This window comes from Aphanomyces invadans (assembly GCF_000520115.1).
Source record: "Aphanomyces invadans strain NJM9701 unplaced genomic scaffold supercont1.42, whole genome shotgun sequence".
Taxonomy (NCBI): Eukaryota; Oomycota; class Saprolegniomycetes; order Saprolegniales; family Verrucalvaceae; genus Aphanomyces; species Aphanomyces invadans.
This window is the reverse complement of record NW_008580187.1, coordinates 8,987-21,474: the sequence shown is the minus strand read 5'-3', so window position 1 is coordinate 21,474 and position 12,488 is coordinate 8,987. Positions and strand designations below refer to the sequence as shown.

The following is a 12,488-nucleotide window of genomic DNA, read 5'->3' as shown; positions in this document are numbered from 1 at the left end:
GCGACGTTTGCTGCTTATGAATTGCGAGCCGGAAGATGCGGCGAATGTCGCGCCTCTTAAAGATGAGGCGTCTACCACGGCGTTTGGCGCGAATCGGTGCAGCTTGCTGCTTCCACAAGTTTCTTATCGCTTTCTCGCTTCGCTGTAGAGCATTCGCAATCCAACGGTTTGATTTTTTGAGAGATTTGTAGGCCTGGGCCTGGCCAACCTCGTGGGGGGTTAGTCTTGCCCCTCTGGGCATTGTTTGGAAGTGAAGGTGTCGCCATGATGCATGTATGTCATCAGCGATGTGTCTGCTTTAATTTAATGCATTTTGTAGGCCAATCAGAGCATCCCATCACGAGTTATACTCGAAAATTGCCAGTGCGGCCATAGTTTTGCACCAGCCAAAAAACGAGTTTTTTGATTTTCTCGGAATACGGTTGACTTCTGCGGATGATTTAGGCGTCAGATATTGGTCAAATTAAAGGACGTTTCGAGTGGTAGCATTGGATTTCTTGTTCGATTATCATACGACTGTCTCCTCCACAAATATTGGGTGCGGCTATAATTTTGTTCCAGACTGTATCTAGGTTGGGGTTTGATTTTTAAAATGAGCCTTACATCATACAAATTGTAATATAAATTAGAAAATTAAACAGTGGAGAAGCGGAGCTGGCTATATAAATACACCGCCTATAACGGCACCAGAAAAATCCTTTGCCGCGTCCCCCGCAAGTTCCACAGCCGACGACGACATGGCCGCCAAGCAGAAAGACCTCATCGGACGCCCTCTCGTTCCATACTTCACGGACAAAGGACATGTTAATGCTTCTCTACAGATATCCAGGTGCGTTATGAGCTTCCCTAGCGTCAATCGTCACCATCGACCTAACCATGACAGCAGGGACATGGCTCACGAACCCATGGAGGTAGATGCGCGAGTCTGGAACGCATCCCAGGGTTATTTTGAGTACCCAGACGAGCAACCACCACACTCTCCTCCTCCGCACGCATCATCATCCTCCGTCCCAAAAGCAAAGGCCGGTGGCCTCTTGTTGACACCGCAACGCTTGGTAAGTCGTCAACAGGTCTCCAGCTATTCCCACTCATGGCCTCTCGCACTGACGCGAAGGGAACTTCGATCAAGGAAGTGCGCGGCCAGTCGCGAGAAAAGACGCCGCCGCCAGCACCAATTGTTGCCGCTTCCCCTTCGACCGCTTCGCCTGATCAACCTGGTAATGGCATCCCCATCTGCGCTTGTTCCTCCAGCACCGTTTCACCGTGCATATAGCTCCGTCAAAGAAGAAGGGCAAGAAATCTAGCCCAAACAACGACAAGCAGACTAAGAACAGCAAGGCATCCGCCTCTGCCCCGGCATCGAAGTGGGCATGGTCTGCTTTTCAAAACTCGCCCGACCCCAAGTCGTTGCCAATTCCACCGTTTCTGTCGCCGCAGATCTTGTCGCATGAACCTGAACCGACGCCTCGCATGGCGCCCCTGAATCTGAACGTGATGGACAAGAAGCCGCCTCCGCCTTCCAAACCGCCCAACCCCCAAGTGACGATCTTGCAGCGACCGAAACCGAGCGAAGAGCAGATGACCCAGCAACTGCGCAAGATGCTCAACATCGGAGGAAGCGATGGGTAGAGAGGGATGGGCATGAGAACGTCTGCTTGGGTGCGCTCTCGTGGGTTCCGCATGGTCGTCGTGATCAGGATGTGTTGTAAGCACGAAGAAGCGCCGTCTGGAATTGCATCTGATTTCCCTCTCTTTACGCACTGCCTGGTCGATGGCTGTTCTTTATTCCGAGTTCATTTACTTGACGTGTCACGTTGTATGGTTGCAACGTCAGGAATTATTTAAAATGGATAAATGAACCATCGTCTCCCTCGCTATAGCGGCATCACAATGATCGGTCACGAAGACGGAAAGTGCATTATTTCGGCGACACATGTGGGTAGCCAACACTTGAAGTTTGTATACCACTTCAAGAACAGTTCAACGGCGAACCGTGACTCAAAGCCCATTTTCTGCATTGCGCACCAGTGCACCATGCCGTCACCCAAGCGACGACAGCACGAAGGCATCGACGCGATGAAGGACAAGTACAAGGTGCCAAAGGAAGAGATTCTTCATCTGAAGCGAATGCTGTTTGACTTGGAGAACACCCGCAAGCGTTTGGAGAAAGATCGAGAACATGCCCGGTATCACGACTCGCCGTTGTCATGGGTTCATGTAGCGGAAGCGATCAAAGGAGACATGCTCGACTTGTCGTACGTGAATCGAGGACTCAAGAAGGCTATCCAGACGCACACGCAGACTGCCAACTTGCTCGCGTTGTGGGTGTCGCATCTGTCGCTTCACGCTCCCGTCCCGTCCTCGGCACGGGAAATGTGGCAGAGCAGCCACTTGATGCTAGGCGACTCGCAATTGAGGAAGACTGCATGCGAGTGGATTTCCAAGCAGATGATTCACAACACGCCTTGGATGATGGCAGAGATTCCGTTTGCGTACGATGCCGACGACGAAATTGAGGTCGAGGTTCGCGACAATTGCGAAGGGGTCAAGGTGATGGCACAGTTCATGCTACCATATCCACTCGATCAAGTTCGAGACGCGGTGTGGAAGGCGGAAGAGTCGTTCTGCTCGACCCTGCTCGACCTATTCGAATCCGACACGGTACGAAACATTCGCCGTCGACAACGGGCATGTGTGACCTGCACCTTCGTAGTTTATGTGCGGCAACCAAATGACGTATGTCCAGGAAGTTCTTGGCCACCGAACTTGTCGCTTTCAACTAAAGACTCTGAGCTACCTCAGCTCTGGGGAAGACAAATCGATCATGTCGATGCGAACGATCTTGCAGGACGACGCGCATCCCATCGACAAGAAGACGTGGATGATGGACGTAAAGGTGTGGCACGTCATGGAGAAGTGTGGCGCCGACATGACCCGTGTGCGAAATTACTTCACGATGAGTCTACCGTTCACCAAACGAGGGTTTGTGTCGATCGAAGACTTTGCGCGATTCCAAGATATCCCGGATGTGGACAAGTACAGACTAAATACGCGACTGCTCCGAAACAAAGTCAAGCAACAGAGCCGCCTCGGGCACATACAGCAGCGGTGGCAATGGAAAAGGCACGTGTTGCACATGCTGCATGAGCGAAATCGGGGCTCGCCCTCACCGTAATGCAAAAGTCGTGTTCCATTTCGACATTCCCATGAGGATGGTGTTAAGCCGACTCCATGGACGATAGCTCGACCCCTGGAGGCAATATCTGGACGTCTGCCCCCGGCTTCCACTCGATTCGGGGAAGCCGTGCAGGGACTGCACGTGGTATCGAACATCGCGAATTCCAGGACATTCTTCGAAAGGCGCGAATGTGCGCACCGACGCAACGTGCCACACAGCACATGCAACGTCACAGCGTGACCACAGCTCCCTTCAAGCGCGGACGGCATGCGATGGAGACCATAGCATGGTTTCGAGATGCGCCACGTCGGCCGCGAGTGGCACACCGGCGTACGGTGGCACCATGCATGTGTACCGTGTTGCGCGAGAAATTATTTCAGCGCCTGAGAAACGCAAAATAAAGTGTATGGGAATACTTGATGTTTGTATGTAGTTTTTAGAAAACAGTTGAAACAAGTGTTCCCACTTGGAACACCCAAGGAAGCGGCCATGCCCAAGCCAGCGACGACGACGACGAGCCGCAGCGAGCGACAAGCGCAGGATCCCGAAGGATGGCATCTCTTACCCCAAATGCACCGTCGTCGACATGGGGAACAGCCTCAGACGCTAGCAACAATCGCGCGGTACCACTCTCTTGGACGCACATGGCGCACACGTTTTACAGCAGACTCGACTCGAGGACGAAGGTGAAAGTCCAAGCATCGGTTTACTCGACGCTTCTCGAGGTATTCGAGACTGAGGTACACCCTTTCCATTGGCATGTCTTTTGGATATGGTAGTAAGTACACTAGGGACAGCTGGATGACGTGCGTCAGCCCTTGCCGTACGAAGACATTGGGGTACCTCGACTACGAATGGCAAGGACACATCGACTCGATTTGCAAGATGACACTCGTCCAACGGACAAGATGGTTTGTGGCACATGGACACTAGGAAGTGGATTGTCATGGACTCGTTCGTTCACGACGCAGGGTTTGTTCTGTTGGAAGAGTTTGCCCGCTCTCAAGAGCCTCCGAACCTGCGCGCGTGGGGCTCCAGACAGATCCTCGGCGCGTCATGCTGCGCCGTGGAATGGCACGCGGTGGAGAAACCCCGAAACCCCCAACAGCGTCAAATATCTCACCACTCCCAATTCCCCCAGATCAAGAATTTACACCATGCGAATTCATCGTGATCGTCGTGGCACCAACACATCTTGCCACGCACATGCCGCGGGCGTCGCGCCGGTGAACACCCATCGATGAGCTCATGCAACGGGCATTACGCCGTCGAACGGGACGACACCGCATCGTCGAGCCTATGCAACAGGTTTCACCGTGCAAAGTCGGCTATATCGGGTACACGAGGGTGAGATATTGTGACCGGTGGTGCATAAACGCGTCCTGGGCGACAGAAGCTTGAAATTTGTATACGTCGCGCGTGGGTGGTTGTACCAGTTCAACATTTCTCGCGATGCCACCGAAAAAGCAAGGCGCAGAGGAGAGCGCCGCCGCCCGCTTCGGCCGCGTCCGCAACAACTTGAAGATGGGTCTTGTCGGTCTGCCCAATGTGGGCAAATCGTCCCTGTTTAACCTCCTCACGGCACAGAGTGTTGCCGCCGAGAACTTTCCGTTTTGTACCATCGACCCGAACGAAGCCCGTTGCGCGGTCCCGGATGAACGCTACGAATGGTACCTCCTTGGTTCTCATGCGCGCGTGGGAAATCACAGATGGCGTCTTGCCGGGTAGGCTGTGCAAGGTGTGGCAGCCGCCGAGCGAGTACCCTGCGTACCTACAATGCACCGACATTGCTGGGCTCATTCGTGGTGCTTCCGAAGGCGCTGGGCTCGGGAATGCATTTTTGTCGCACATTCAAGCCGTCGACGGTATTTTCCACGTGATCCGCGCTTTCGAGAGCGAAGAAGTCGTACATGTCGACGATACGGTGGGCGACAATGCAATTCCATGTGGCAACGGCTTACTCTGGCGGGACCAGGTCGACCCGATTCGTGACTTGGAAACCATCCAAGGCGAACTGTGCAAGAAGGATCTCGCGTACGTGTTGGCGCAGCGCAAGTTGCGCGAAGTCGACGTTCGCAAGAACCCCACCATGAAGCTGCCCCCGCTCTTCTTCACGTAGGCCCAACTCCTCCCGATCGTGTGCTGCATGAATGAGCGTAGGGTCATGGACACGGTCCAAGAACTCCTTGAAGCCAACAAATCGATCGCATCCAAGAGCGATTGGACCGCCCCCGAAGTGGAAAAGATCAACGAGCTGATCCCGGGTACGTGCGGCCGCCTCCGTGTGTGTGATTTCATGGTTGCAGCTGCCATCACGACCAAGCCGATCATCTACCTCGTCAACTTGACCAAGCGCGACTTTATCCGCAAGGGCAACAAGTGGCTCGTTCCGATCAAGCAGTGGGTCGACTCCCATGGCGGCGGCGTCATGATTCCGTTCTCTGTCGAGTTTGAACAAGAATTGTGGGAAAAGCAAAAGGCCAACAAGGAGTTTGTGCCCGAAGTGCCATCCGTGCTGCCCCGCATCATCAAAGTCGGGTACGTCGACCGACTTGCGGTCGCATCTCACGACGACAGTCCAGGTACAAGCAACTCAACTTGATGTACTACTTCACGGCCGGGGACAAGGAAGTGCGATGCTGGACCGTGCGGAAAGGTGCCACGGCCCCGCAAGCTGCGGGGGTCATTCACTCGGACTTTGAACGGTGCGCGCGTGCCCTCTGAATGGACTGCCAACGTCTTTTATGTAGAGGATTTATCAAGGCCGAAGTCGTCTCGTTCGACGATTTCAAGGAATTGTCGGAAGGAGACAAGAAGGGCATGGCCAAGGTCAAGGCCGCGGGCAAGTACCGCCAAGAAGGCAAGACGTATGTCGTGCAAGATGGAGATATCATCCACTTCCAGTTCAACGTGACCAACAAGAAAAAGTAACATGGCGCAGGAGGACGGTATTGCACAATAGAGGTATGTTGTCTGGAGGACGTTTTCGTTGCAAGGTGGCCCAACGATGGGGAAAGAAATACCGATGGATGTGCGCATACAATTTGCTCGGAATGCCGCGGTAGTGAGGCACAAGCTGATGTCGTCGCGGTTGTCGGTCAGTGACCTCCAGCATCGTGGAGCGCATGGCCAAGGCGTTGGCACCTACGACTGCGACACTCAATTGTCCTCGCACATCTGCAACCACCCCCAGAGTCGTTGGGCGAGCTCGGGAGGGACAAGCCGGCGGGCCGTTGGGGGTGAGGGGTGCGCTGTGCGTGTCATCAATCAAGCAGCGTGACAGGTTTGTTTGGTAGTGCACGTGGCTGAGGCCGCACGCGAGGCCAGCAGGCCCGATTTGCGTCACTGCTCTATGTATTATCAGTCATTAATCGCGTTTTACTGACAATTTCATTGTGCGCATTGAATTATTTCGCGGACTGTATCTTCCCATTTAAAGTTAAGTATCAACTCGACAAAGTCCCTTGTGATGTCTTTTGGGGCGAGTGAACTTGGCACACCCATCGGCTGTATCCCGATGCATATTGGACTTGACGAAGCCCACCGACACGTTCGCGGTTCCAGTCAAAGCCCAGACTTGCCAAAGTTTGCTTCATCATTGGAAGAACCACTCTTCGGTATCTCAACAGCACGTCCTGCAACTTCCTCGCTTCATCTGCCAATTCCACCTCGTCCAAGTCTTCGGTCTCGAGTCGATGCACGATTCCTTCGAATGCTGCGTCCGTGTCCAAGCGCGGGGCAAGTCCATGGATCGATTCCAATGCACTTGCGATTTTGGCCATGTGTTGGGTATCCTTCAAATCAAACTGAAACCCGTCCATCGTCACACCCAACAGAGCCGCCACGCACAGAGCTTTCCGCACCGCAGAGCTGGCGTTCAAAATGGGCAACATCTGCCGGATCTCGTCCGATGCTCCCACCACATGCAACGAGGCGTCGCTTCGAGCAGCTACTTCGTCCTGGGGCTCGAACCGGCCGCAAGATGAAATGCACCACTCGCACTGGAAGACAAGGCGAAACCGCATTCGTCCCAGCTTCGACGGGTCGCATTTCCCCAGTTTCTCAGTGGCGTCCAACGACCACAACATGGGCAGTTCCCACGGCTCTGGCGCGGCAAACTCCGTCATGGCAACTTCTCGTGGTTGGGAGGTACTGTTGATCGAGTGGCTATGGCGCTCTGACGTGACCTCGTTCGTGTCGGAAAGGGCGTGACTGGGCCATGCACCGATGAGAGTAGGATTGGAGCCGAGGGGCGAGGGCGATGCAGGTGTCGTACTGTGAGTTGTCGATTTGACTTCGAGCGCCTTGAGAATGTCGCGCAAGCTACCCGTTCGCTTCGACTCGTCCGGCTCCAAGCACATGAGCAAGTACTTCTTTTGGCGGTTGTTCAACGCAGCCACTTTGGCCAGACTCTGGCGGAACGAAAACCCCGGTGCCGCGAGAAGTTCATAAACTCCGTCGCCTCCGACACCGTTAAATTCTTCCAAATGCCCGCCGTCCAGAAACAGACGGAGCACCAGCACGCCAAAGCACCACACGTCAAACTTGGATGACGCCTCGATGGTCAGGCCTTGGCCCTGCAGCATGCATCGCGCCATTTCCGGCGGACAGTACTCGGGGGTGCAATGCCGAATGCGCGACCCAATCTTCACGGTGTGGTCAAAATCGATCAGCTTGTACCAGGTGCGATCGCTAAAGTACACGACATTTTCGAGCTTGATGTCGCCATGGATGAGTCCTCGGTCATGCAAAAAGAGGACGGCTCGGGCGAGCTTGTCGATGCAATTCAGTTGCAGGAACGGCCGCTGTTGAAGCATGTGGAGATGGTCCAAGTCCACCGTCAACCCTTGCTCCATCACGATGGCAAAGCACTTCGCATTCCTCGCTAAAGCCACGGGGATGATTTGGACACAGTCGACAACGTGGAGATCGGCATCGTGGTGGTGGCCCATGCTCTTATAGAACTCCACTTCTCTCTGCTTGTCGGTGAGCTTGACCACCAGTTTCTTGCACTTCTTTGCGGTGCTTTCAGCCTTGAAGATGCAATGGTTGCATTCGTTCACGAGGTCGGTTACCAGGTTGTATGTGTCGGACAAACGCCACCTCTTTGGAGTTCCTAGTTGTGACACGGATAAGTCCATTGGTGCTACGTATCGACGAGAGGACAACCTGGAAGACGGAGATAATTTGCGAGTTCTGCCAAGGATGCATGAGCGGGCAAGGTGGTGATAGGAGCGTCCGAGGTCGACGACGTCACTGGGGGTGGTGGTGCACGAGATGGTTGTTGCATGGGAGTTGGCGCACGCTCTGTCGTTTTGTGGAGGTTCTGGAGGAATTGAAACAAGTCGGCCAACCGCTCGTTTGTCTTGTCATAGAGGGTCGGATTGGCTTGAACCGATTTTATAAGGGATGCAAATGCCTTGTCCCTCAAGTAGTCACGCATTTTTTGGTCTATTGCAAGCGTGGGAAACAAGTCATTCTGTCGAAATGCGGTCGCCACTTGGATCGTGTCCCTGACGTCTTCTCTTCCCACGACGCAATCGATATCGCTTGAATCGATTTTTTGGCCCGTTTCAAACGCCACAAGCGCTTGTTCCATGTGGCCACGGTAGTACAACGATTCCCCAATCCAAGCGACCGCAGACTTGTCGACTTTCAATGCAGTGGTTACCAAAGTCGCGTATTTCTCAGCCACAATGACATCTCCGGCACAAAAATGCATCAAAGCACGATCCTGCCAGCATGGTGAGGTAAGTTACTTAAAAGGAACGCAACCTGCGCACATTGGTCCAGGGCATCCACAATGGTGGTGTTATTCGCAGATGCAGCAGAGTCTCGGGGAGTCTTTTCATCCTACCCAAAACATATTTCATCCCACATGACTGCACTTCAACCAACCTTTGATGTAGCAACAAATCAGCCCCTGCTTCCAACAGTTTCACGACAACGTTGACGCGGCCGTTCTTTAACACAACGTGAAGCGGTGTCTCGCCCTGCGTTCGAATGAGTTGATTGTATCCAACCGTCACTGCAATTCGTACATTTTCGTCAGTAACGTCTATCGTGGCGACCTTCTCGTGAAGAACCATCACAGTGTCCTCGTGTCCATTCAGTGCTGCATGGTGGAGTGGCGTCCATCCGATCTGTTGGTAGATAAGTCGACTGCATCCCATCATCGCCACATCACATACTGCATTGACACTGGCGCCCTTCTCAACCAGGATCTGGACAACTTCGGCGTGGCCATTGATCGATGCCCAATCCAGTGGTGTCTCTCCCTGTGTCCAGATGAGCTCACTTGACTCGACCCACTTTGCTGCACATACATCATTATCAGTCGCATCGACGATGGCACCTTTTTCGATCAGATCCATGACGACGTCCAAGTGGCCGGTCCATGCGGCCCAGTGGAGCGGCGTCTCTCCCAACTACCATTTCCACACCATGTCGTTGTCCGTATGTTATTAAATGGACGAACCTCGCCGAGACAGTTGACATCCGCTCCATTTTCAACACATGCTTGAATCTTCGTCAGGTCTCCCATCCTCGCAGCCTCGTACAAGTCCTTGATGTGTTCTGTCGGTGTAAGCACATCCCGTGGTTCAGCACCAACTTTGTCCAAGCTCGCCAGATAGACCAAAACTGGCTCCAGCAGCGTCTTGTGGCTGTGATAGTGTGTGGGGTTGTCGACCACGGAGCGGAAAGTGGACATGGCTTTGTCGTTTTGGAGGAACGCCTGAATGGATGGATCTTTAGCCATTGCTAGCTTGTGCACTGCACCCGGTGAGAACTCTTGGGCTACTTGGATGGTGCAAATCTTCTCTAGCACCGCCGCACAGTCGGGGCAATTGCGTGGGAGGCCAAATGTTTCGGCTTCTTCGTGCTTGCACTGCTCGAGCAACTTGTCACCAATCCACACAAACGCAGACTTGTCGATCTTTAATATAGTGATGACAAGACGCGCATACTTCTCAGCCATGGCGAGGTCACCAGCGCAAAAACAGGTCAAAGCACGATCCTGCCTGCATCGTGAGTTGAGCCATGGAGATGGAAGTCCACCTGTGCACATAGGTCCAATACATCGACAACAGAGCCGTCATTCAGATGTACAGCAAGTTCTCGAGGCGTCTTTCCGTCCTACCACCAACATGTCATTCGTCACGACGAGTTTGCAACGAACCGAGTTTGTTGCACACAAGTCTGCCTCAGCTGACAACAATTTCTCGACAATAGTCACGTGGCCATCCTGCGACGCAGTGTGGAGAGGCGTCCACCCTCTCTAGATCAACACACGATGACTGCATACCATTGTCGCTGCATCATTTTTACCTTGTTGGACGCATGAACGTTGGCACCTTTCTCAACTAGCTTCATCACGACATCCAAGTGGCCATTCTGCGACGCAAGAAAGAGCGGCGTCTGTCCATCCTGTCTCTAGGTCAGTCGACTGCATCCTGTCGTTGCAGCACGTACTTCGTCCGACGCATCCATGTCGGCGCCTTGCTCGACCAGCATCTCGACAATTGTAACGTAACGTTCCACGGATGCGATGTGGAGTGGCGTCCATCCTCTCTAGGTTGAGACGGGTTGACTGCACACCATAGGTTGAGACGGGTTGACTGCACACCATTGTCATTGTCACTGGATCGCATACCTCTTCCGACGCATGCACATTGGCGTCTTTCTCGAGAAGTTTTTTTACGACATCCACGCGGCCTTTCTTCGTCGCAAGAAGGAGCGGCGTCCGTCCAACCTATCTCCAAGTCAGTCGACTGCATCCTGTCATAGCAGCACGTACTTGGTCCGACGCATCAATGTCGGCGCCTTGCTCGACCAGCATCTCGACAATTGCAACGTGACCTTCATCGGATGCGATGTGGAGTGGCGTCCATCCTCTCTAGGTTGAGACTTGTTGACTGCATCCAATTGTCCCTGAATCGAATACCTCTTTCGACGCATTGACATTGGCGTCTTTCTCGAGAAGTTTCTTCACGACATCCACGTGGCCACTCCGCGACGCAAGAAAGAGCGGCGTCCATCCGTCCTATCTCCAAGTCAGTCGACTGCATCCTGTCATTGCAGCACGTACTTGGTCCGACGCATCAATGTCGGCGCCTCGCTCGACCAAGAATTCGACAATTGTAACGTGACCTTCATCGGATGCGATGTGGAGTGGCGTCCTTCCTAGCTAGATCCAGAAGCGCTGACTGCATACCATTGTCATTGTCACTGGATCGCATACCTCTTCCGACGCATGCACATTGGCGCCTTTCCCGAGAAGTCTCTTCACGACATCCACGTGGCCATTCTGCGACGCAAGATGGAGCGGCGTCCATCCGTCCTATCTCCAAGTCAGTCGACTGCATCCTGTCGTTGCAGCACGTACTTCTTCGGTTGCATCAATGCCGGCGCCTCGCTCGACCAGCATCTCGACAACTGTCACGTGACCTTTTTGCGATGCCTTATGGAGTGGCGTCCTTCCTCGCTAGATCCAGGCGCGCTGTGAATCGCAAATGTGCATTCCATGATCAGCGTACCTCATCGCTCGAGTTGATATTTGCGCCATTGCTGAGGCATGTTTGAACTTTAGCGACGTTTCCGCTCTTCGCCGCCTTGAGCAAATAATAGTCATTGACTTGACTGTCGTTGTCGTGGGGCATCGTCGGCAAATTGAAAAATAAGACAGAACGTATCACCCTCCCAAAGGATTCACGTTTTATCGCCAAGCGACATGTCTAAATTGAGTTAAACCTATATTTCGGCGCTTTCTGTACGATACCTGCTGCTGGACGGTCAACGACGAAACGGTACGCTGGAGCTTCGAGAAATCTGTCAACAGAATCAAGTGATTGGATGACAAACTTCGAAATACGGTTGATATTTCAACCAAGTTTGGAAAACAATTCGTGACATCATGTTTGGATTTTCGTGAGTACTTACTCCTCTGGTCCATCAAGATTGTGCCATTGTTTTTCACTCGGTTTCATTATACTGTCTCGAATCGAAGTGTAGTGGGTTTTGTATGAGTCTTCAACAACGCATATTGGACGAGGTGAATTTAAATTACTTGTATTGAACGAATTAAATTACTTCATCAGGGCAATTGACCATAGCGACCAAGTGAGATTCGTCGCCAAGGCGCGTGACGACAGGTGTACATTAAGTCTCCGTCTCAAATACAAAGTTCCTGCCCATATTAGCTGATGAATCGTTACAGTGACCGACGGAATGGAACGCCACCCGAAGTTTCGACGAATGCAACTCTACTTTTGTCCAATAACACATCACCAAAAAAATAATGCAACCTGAT

At 53.0% G+C, this 12,488-nt stretch overlaps 5 protein-coding genes across 8 annotated transcripts; 3 read left to right on the top strand and 2 right to left on the bottom strand.

Moving 5' to 3' along the window:
- The first annotated feature begins 676 nt into the window (after positions 1-676).
- H310_12680 (hypothetical protein) lies at positions 677-1,914 on the top strand. The gene is made up of 4 exons (XM_008879852.1): positions 677-829; positions 887-1,055; positions 1,115-1,217; positions 1,274-1,914. Exons 1-4 carry the CDS (start codon positions 738-740, stop codon positions 1,627-1,629), a joined length of 720 nt encoding a protein of 239 aa, XP_008878074.1. The 5' UTR covers positions 677-737; the 3' UTR covers positions 1,630-1,914.
- Positions 1,915-1,922: 8 nt separating this feature from the next.
- H310_12679 (hypothetical protein) lies at positions 1,923-3,591 on the top strand. The gene is made up of 2 exons (XM_008879851.1): positions 1,923-2,661; positions 2,714-3,591. The coding sequence occupies exons 1-2, from the start codon at positions 2,035-2,037 to the stop codon at positions 3,173-3,175; spliced, it is 1,089 nt and encodes a 362-aa protein (XP_008878073.1). The 5' UTR covers positions 1,923-2,034; the 3' UTR covers positions 3,176-3,591.
- A 28-nt stretch (positions 3,592-3,619) lies between these two features.
- Positions 3,620-6,194, top strand: H310_12678 (GTP-binding protein YchF). 4 transcript variants are annotated; one of them, XM_008879849.1, is made up of 9 exons: positions 3,620-3,918; positions 3,976-4,089; positions 4,150-4,848; positions 4,907-5,102; positions 5,154-5,293; positions 5,339-5,442; positions 5,485-5,716; positions 5,761-5,883; positions 5,929-6,194. In XM_008879849.1, exons 3-9 carry the CDS (start codon positions 4,631-4,633, stop codon positions 6,107-6,109), a joined length of 1,194 nt encoding a protein of 397 aa, XP_008878071.1. In that variant the 5' UTR covers positions 3,620-3,918; positions 3,976-4,089; positions 4,150-4,630; the 3' UTR covers positions 6,110-6,194. The 4 variants fall into 4 exon arrangements, with proteins under 4 accessions (XP_008878071.1, XP_008878069.1, XP_008878070.1 ...); XM_008879847.1 differs by having other exon boundaries at positions 5,339-5,716; XM_008879848.1 differs by having other exon boundaries at positions 3,976-4,848.
- Positions 6,195-6,624: 430 nt separating this feature from the next.
- H310_12677 (serine/threonine protein kinase) lies at positions 6,625-8,319 on the bottom strand (the record flags this gene model as incomplete). The annotated part of the gene is made up of 1 exon (XM_008879846.1): positions 6,625-8,319. One exon carries the CDS (start codon positions 8,317-8,319, stop codon positions 6,625-6,627), a length of 1,695 nt encoding a protein of 564 aa, XP_008878068.1.
- Positions 8,320-8,324: 5 nt separating this feature from the next.
- On the bottom strand, positions 8,325-11,843 carry H310_12676 (hypothetical protein; the record flags this gene model as incomplete). Its single annotated transcript, XM_008879845.1, has 18 exons — positions 11,716-11,843; positions 11,565-11,663; positions 11,421-11,519; positions 11,268-11,366; positions 11,124-11,222; positions 10,977-11,075; positions 10,833-10,931; positions 10,652-10,750; positions 10,508-10,606; positions 10,359-10,457; positions 10,238-10,315; positions 9,657-10,196; positions 9,505-9,606; positions 9,361-9,456; positions 9,220-9,321; positions 9,077-9,171; positions 8,962-9,031; positions 8,325-8,912 (listed from the first exon to the last, which is right to left on the bottom strand). Exons 1-18 carry the CDS (start codon positions 11,836-11,838, stop codon positions 8,325-8,327), a joined length of 2,685 nt encoding a protein of 894 aa, XP_008878067.1. The 5' UTR covers positions 11,839-11,843.
- Positions 11,844-12,488: the final 645 nt, after the last annotated feature.

Bases quoted from the DNA above. Each gene is read 5' to 3' on its own strand.
- H310_12680 (XM_008879852.1), top strand. From the start codon at position 738: ATGGCCGCCAAGCAGAAAGACCTCATCGGACGCCCTCTCGTTCCATAC. The intron at 1,056-1,114 runs GTAAGTCGTCAA...ACTGACGCGAAG, and splicing joins TGTTGACACCGCAACGCTTG to GGAACTTCGATCAAGGAAGT. The intron at 1,218-1,273 runs GTAATGGCATCC...CCGTGCATATAG, and splicing joins CGCTTCGCCTGATCAACCTG to CTCCGTCAAAGAAGAAGGGC.
- H310_12679 (XM_008879851.1), top strand. From the start codon at position 2,035: ATGCCGTCACCCAAGCGACGACAGCACGAAGGCATCGACGCGATGAAG. The intron at 2,662-2,713 runs GTACGAAACATT...GCACCTTCGTAG, and splicing joins ACCTATTCGAATCCGACACG to TTTATGTGCGGCAACCAAAT.
- H310_12678 (XM_008879847.1), top strand. From the start codon at position 4,631: ATGCCACCGAAAAAGCAAGGCGCAGAGGAGAGCGCCGCCGCCCGCTTC. The intron at 4,849-4,906 runs GTACCTCCTTGG...CTTGCCGGGTAG, and splicing joins CCGGATGAACGCTACGAATG to GCTGTGCAAGGTGTGGCAGC. The intron at 5,884-5,928 runs GTGCGCGCGTGC...TCTTTTATGTAG, and splicing joins ATTCACTCGGACTTTGAACG to AGGATTTATCAAGGCCGAAG.